The 5,158-nt window shown below is 44.0% G+C and overlaps 1 protein-coding gene across 1 annotated transcript; it reads left to right on the top strand.

Moving 5' to 3' along the window:
• Positions 1-550: 550 nt before the first annotated feature.
• On the top strand, positions 551-4,762 carry CSUI_011295 (3-ketoacyl- reductase; the record flags this gene model as incomplete). Its single annotated transcript, XM_068071395.1, has 4 exons — positions 551-1,805; positions 2,671-2,841; positions 3,463-3,621; positions 4,670-4,762. Coding segments are annotated over exons 1-4 (579 nt in total), but the record flags the coding sequence as incomplete, so codon positions are not given.
• Between the last annotated feature and the right edge of the window lie 396 nt (positions 4,763-5,158).

Below are 5,158 nucleotides of genomic sequence, written 5' to 3'. Positions count from 1 at the left end.
AGGAAAGATAGAGAAGAGAGGAGGAAAGAACACGGCAGGAAAATGCAAACATGTCCGGAGAACCCCGGGAAAGAGACAGAAGGATACATGAAACCTGACGTGTATGAGGGTTCTCCCGTCACACACAGCCGTTCACTCCGTGAATACTCGAGTATGAATCATATAGCAGTAGATCGTAACGATTCTCCCATGTAGCTCTTGCTTTCTTGACTCTCTGACGATCTTTCGCCGACTCTGAACTACGAATCTCTCTATTTTGTCAAGTAAAGGAGACCCTTGCCAGAGCAGTGTCTGTGCCAGTCCGTCAGATGGTTTCAACCTAGCTCAAAATATGCAGAAAGGTGCACAGGCGAGAGAGATCGAGCTGGGTTCGGTGTGTAAGCGAAATTTCCTCCCCCTTAAAAGTAAGATTGGTCAGGCACCCATCCAAGTCCACTCCACTGCAGTACTGGTAAACACGATGAGAAGATGAGTGCATTTGAACGCTGTGTGTGTTAGAGAAAGATCCCGTAAGGTCCTGGGGCTCACAGCTACAGAAGAAAAGAACGAACTTCAGGATTTTTCCGACGACGTTTGCCGGCATCATTTCCTTATTCAGGCCGATACATGTGATGTCGATAGACACAACTTGTGTGTAGGGAACAATCGAAATACGAAAAAGCCTTTTTCGTTCTTTTATTCAGAAAAAATTGCAGTCCTCTTTCTCTTTTCTTTCATTGCTTCCAGCTTTGCTTTCAATACAAGATCTGAACAGCTTAGCTGCCCACCTCTTTCCTCTCCTATCCTTTCCACCTCTCCGCGGCCTTGCCCCGTCTCCATATTGTGCTCGTCTTCCCTTCGCTGTCTTGTCCGTGTGTTGTTTCGACAACAAAAAAGCTCACCACTTCTTCAGCTTATCTCTTCGAATCAACCACCGAGATGGCCGCTGCTTAATAGAAAGAGAATTCGTTCCTTTCTTTTACTCTGCATGTGTTCATTTATGATATTGAAAGTCCGAAGCCAGAAGTATCTCTCCACTTCTCTTTTTTTGCCACAGTTGTCTCCGTAAGCACGCCATACACACACACACGGATCTCCGACAAAGAGACTGCTTAATGAAGAGACGCTTTCTGTCTCTTTCTTTCTTTGCACACCGGCGCCTTCTTTTCTTGGGTAGTCGATTTCACTGTTTTTCTTCTCTTCTTCTTTCGTGGAGTTCTTTTCGTTGTCCTCCTGCGCAGAGATTCTCATCCGTTCGGCCATAGTGGTGCAAGTGCGCGCTTCTACGACCTTCATCGTCTCCCCTCTCTTTCTCGCGCTGGTTATGTCTCTTTATCTCTTTTTTCATCTTTTCACCCATCTTTCCTTGCTTTTGCAGTTTCTTCTCTCAAACCTCTTTCTGTGACCTCTCAACATTTCAGCAAAGCGAAATCTTTCCGTCCATCCAGGCGTCGTTCTTCCTTGTTCGTAATCCTACCATCGACAGACTTTGAACTTGTTGCACTCATCTCTTCCTCCCCAGCCTGTCTCAAGAGGTCATTCTCCTTTGCTCCTTTCTTAGTGAAAGAGAGAGAAATCTTCTTTGTCTTTCCCCCCAATTCTTTTCGTTCTTGTTGAGTGTTCATCCGTTTCCTTTCTTGTCCTTTTCCAGTCATTCTTAAGACAGCAAGATGGGAGCCTTTCCCTGGTGTGAGTCTTTCAAGTTCTTAAACTCGAGACTGCAGAGTGTTGTGGGCCAATGCCCCGGTTTCCAGTTCCTTACGACCGGCCTCGGTCTTCTTTTACTTCTCCGATGTTCTCTATGTCTTCTCTCGAGATTTCTTAAGGTATGTTTGAGATCTTTTCATTCTCCAGAGATCTTCAATCCAAGACGGTTCTTCTTCTTATCTTCTCCTTGAATGCTCTTCTCCTCATCAGATTATAACGTAGTCTCTCCCCTCTCCTAGGGTCGTTGAAGCTTCGAGAGGGGGATGGAAGGTCGACAACGTAGGAGAAGAAAGGCCGTGAACTTCTACCCATTTAGAAGAGCAGTATGGAGACAGAGAAAAGCGGTTCTCTCTCATCTGTCGTTTCCATGTCCCCAGGCGATTTATATCCTTCGTATCTTCTCTTCATTCTTTCATCTTCTCTTATACTGTTATGACTGAGTACCACAGCAAATCGTGTCGTCCTTCGACGTCTTTGTGTGTACATACATACACATCTGCAGGAAGACAGAGAAACCGTCCTAGCTATATGGTAAAGTAGAGACATACATATATATATCTACTTAGACAGTTCAGGATCAAGCTGTAGATAGATGTTCGCACATGAATACATTTAGATATATATACAAGTTCACATACGCATGCACCTGCCTATATATATGTAGATATACATACACATATGTTCATGTATTCGTGCGTCGCTCTATGTTTGAATGAATAGAAGGCCTTCTTTTTTGCCCTCTATTTATACGGGCCAAGTTTCTTTCACTCCCCCCTACAGAAAGATCTAAGATGTGGGAAGTCATCATGAGAATAAGATCTCTTACAGGTGAAGAACACCTACGCTAGATCTCTCTTCCCCCCATTTTTTCCTCTCATTTCTTTCGAACCTGACGCAACCTGTCGTCTTGTTCCTTTCCTTCTAGTTGATCTTCTTCTCCATTGTTCTGTTTAGAGCATTCGTGTGAGTTCTACTTTTCTCTAGATGCTGGTCTTCGGAAGAAGAAAGCGCCTGACGGCATACGGAGAGTGGGGTGTAGTTACAGGAGCGACAGATGGAATAGGAAAGGCCTTAGCTTTTGAGATGGCGAGCAAAGGGATGAAAATCTTCCTCATTTCCAGATCTCCTGATCGTCTTCAACAAGTCGCAGAGGAAGTAAGAGTTCAAGAAAGCCACTAGCTGGTCTGTATACTGGTACATGCACCTCAATAGATTGAAGATAAATACATAGATCAAAGAAAGATAATTAGGTGTCAGAGCATTCGAGATGGGTGTTCTGTGTTTTGCAGATGTCTTCTCTGTCTATGTGAGTTTCACACCTTCTTTCTTTCCTATGCGCAGTCCCGTAGGTAGAGGTATATACCTCACCTCGACTTCTAGGTCTACTGCGTGAAGATGTATAGAAAGGTCGCTGTCTCTTTCTCGTCCCTGCTGTTTAAGCACCCGCCTCCACCCGCTCATCACTCATTCATTTAAGCTCAATTTCATTCCCCCTTGTGAGCGGGAAGAATCCTAGCAGAGACGATCATCTAGTTGCTATCTAGTTCGATTGTCTTAGACGAGGGAGAGCATGTAAGCAAGCTGGCTTTCGAGAGTGATGCAACTCGTCAAACTTCAGAGCACCCTTCGTCTTCCTTTATTGTCCTTTCTGTTTTCTTTCTCTTCTCTCTGTCTCTCTTTTCTATCTCTATCCTATCTATCTATCTATCTTTAATCAATCTATCTTAAATCTATCTATCTACTTCTCTCTGTATTTCTGTTTTCTTCTTTTTGTAGCTCCGAGCTACGTTCCCTGGCTGCACCGTCAAGACCCTCGCCGTTGACTTTTCACAAGGCACAACTGAGGAGCTCTACAAGACAATCGAGACCGCTTTGAAGAACATCGATGTTGGTGTTCTTATCAATAATGTCGGACTTTCCTATCCGCATGCAATGGTAAAGACCAACAAGGAACCTAGGCCGAACTCCGCTCAATCGGGAAGATCTCTAATTGGGTTTTTCTTCTGCTTCTTGGCACAGCATCATTCATGATTCGGCTGCGAAGTATAACTGGCTTAAACTCGTCTCGCAGAATAGGCCTATGTATACATATGGACTAGATCTCGCTATCTGGATTCGTCGATTTGCATATATATCTATGTATACCTACCTATATGTATCTATCTATCTGTCTTTGTATCGATTGATCTATCTGTCTGCTGTCTACTACGTATATCTGTATGTATGTGTAGAGTCCTTCTTCGTACGTATACAAAGAGAGGGTTACGCTCCAAAGTTGCCGGAGATTCTTGGTCTTGTTCCAGACACGAAGGAGTAGTTCAACATACCTGTCTGTCTCGAATTCTTCTTTCCTCTTAGTTAGCTCCGAGAGTACCTGAAGATGGAGGAGTGAGATAACCCATGGGCATTCTTTTGTGTTTCTCTTTTCGAGTTGCATGCATGCAGTCGACCTTCTCTTTCAAAGAGTAGATGGAAGAAGGCTCCATTACATAGAAAGCTCGAACCCTAGAGAGAGAAGCATCCATGAATGACTCTATTCTTCTCCGCGATATGCATGTGATTCGTCTAAGCTATTTCTCTCACTACGCATGTGAATAGATGAGTTCACAGCTCAACAACTGACGGTGTGTATAGAAGAAAACAGGATTGAAAAGTATATCGCGTATCTATAGATATATGTGTCTATACATGTACACATATATGTGTATATATACACATCTGTCGGAGTCCACAGTTGTGAGGTAGATACACGACTTCTACAAGGTTCTCAACAGATGTGAATGTCCTGCCTTAAGATTGTTTTCTCTTCTTCACATCAGTCCACTCTCTCTGAAAGATATCTGTATACACATGTGTACATACGGCACTTAAACGAGCTGTGAGAAGGTTGAGATCTTGTACAGCATCGATTCTCTCTCTTCTTGTTTGAAGGAAATCTTCATGACTGGCTGTCTGGTGTATGTGTGTATGCCCGTCCCTTCAGTACTATAACGAGCTCGATTTGAAAACACTCGATGATCTCATTACTGTCAACGTGCGATCGGTCCTCGTCACCTCGCGTGTTGTCTATCCAGGTATAGATGTGAGAAAGAAGGAAAGTGGGGGAGAAGAAGGAGAAGCAGCAAGAAGAGTCTTTTGTAGAGAGAAGGAGTTTGATAAAAGGAGTCACCGGAGAAAACATCCGCGTGTGAAACGCTATGTATATCTATCGAGAAAGGATAGGCATGAGAGAGTGAAAGGGTTAGTCTGTAGGTTTGAAGGCCCCTCACGCACACACACCTCTTCGTAGGAGCGGGGGAGGAGAATAAATAAGGTGGATAGCTGAGAGTCTTTCTTCTTACAGCATGCTGTCATGCCTGGTGAGGTGGCTAGGAAAAAGAGTTCTTGGACTCTTCGAGTGTGTTTGAAGGAGTTGTCATCTCAGCTTTTCTACAGTCGCCTAGTGGCGTGACAAGAAGATAGATAGATAGAT

Source organism: Cystoisospora suis (assembly GCF_002600585.1).
Source record: "Cystoisospora suis strain Wien I chromosome Unknown contig_10662, whole genome shotgun sequence".
In the NCBI taxonomy this organism is placed as follows: Eukaryota; Apicomplexa; class Conoidasida; order Eucoccidiorida; family Sarcocystidae; genus Cystoisospora; species Cystoisospora suis.
This window is presented reverse-complemented; position numbering and strand designations above follow the sequence as displayed.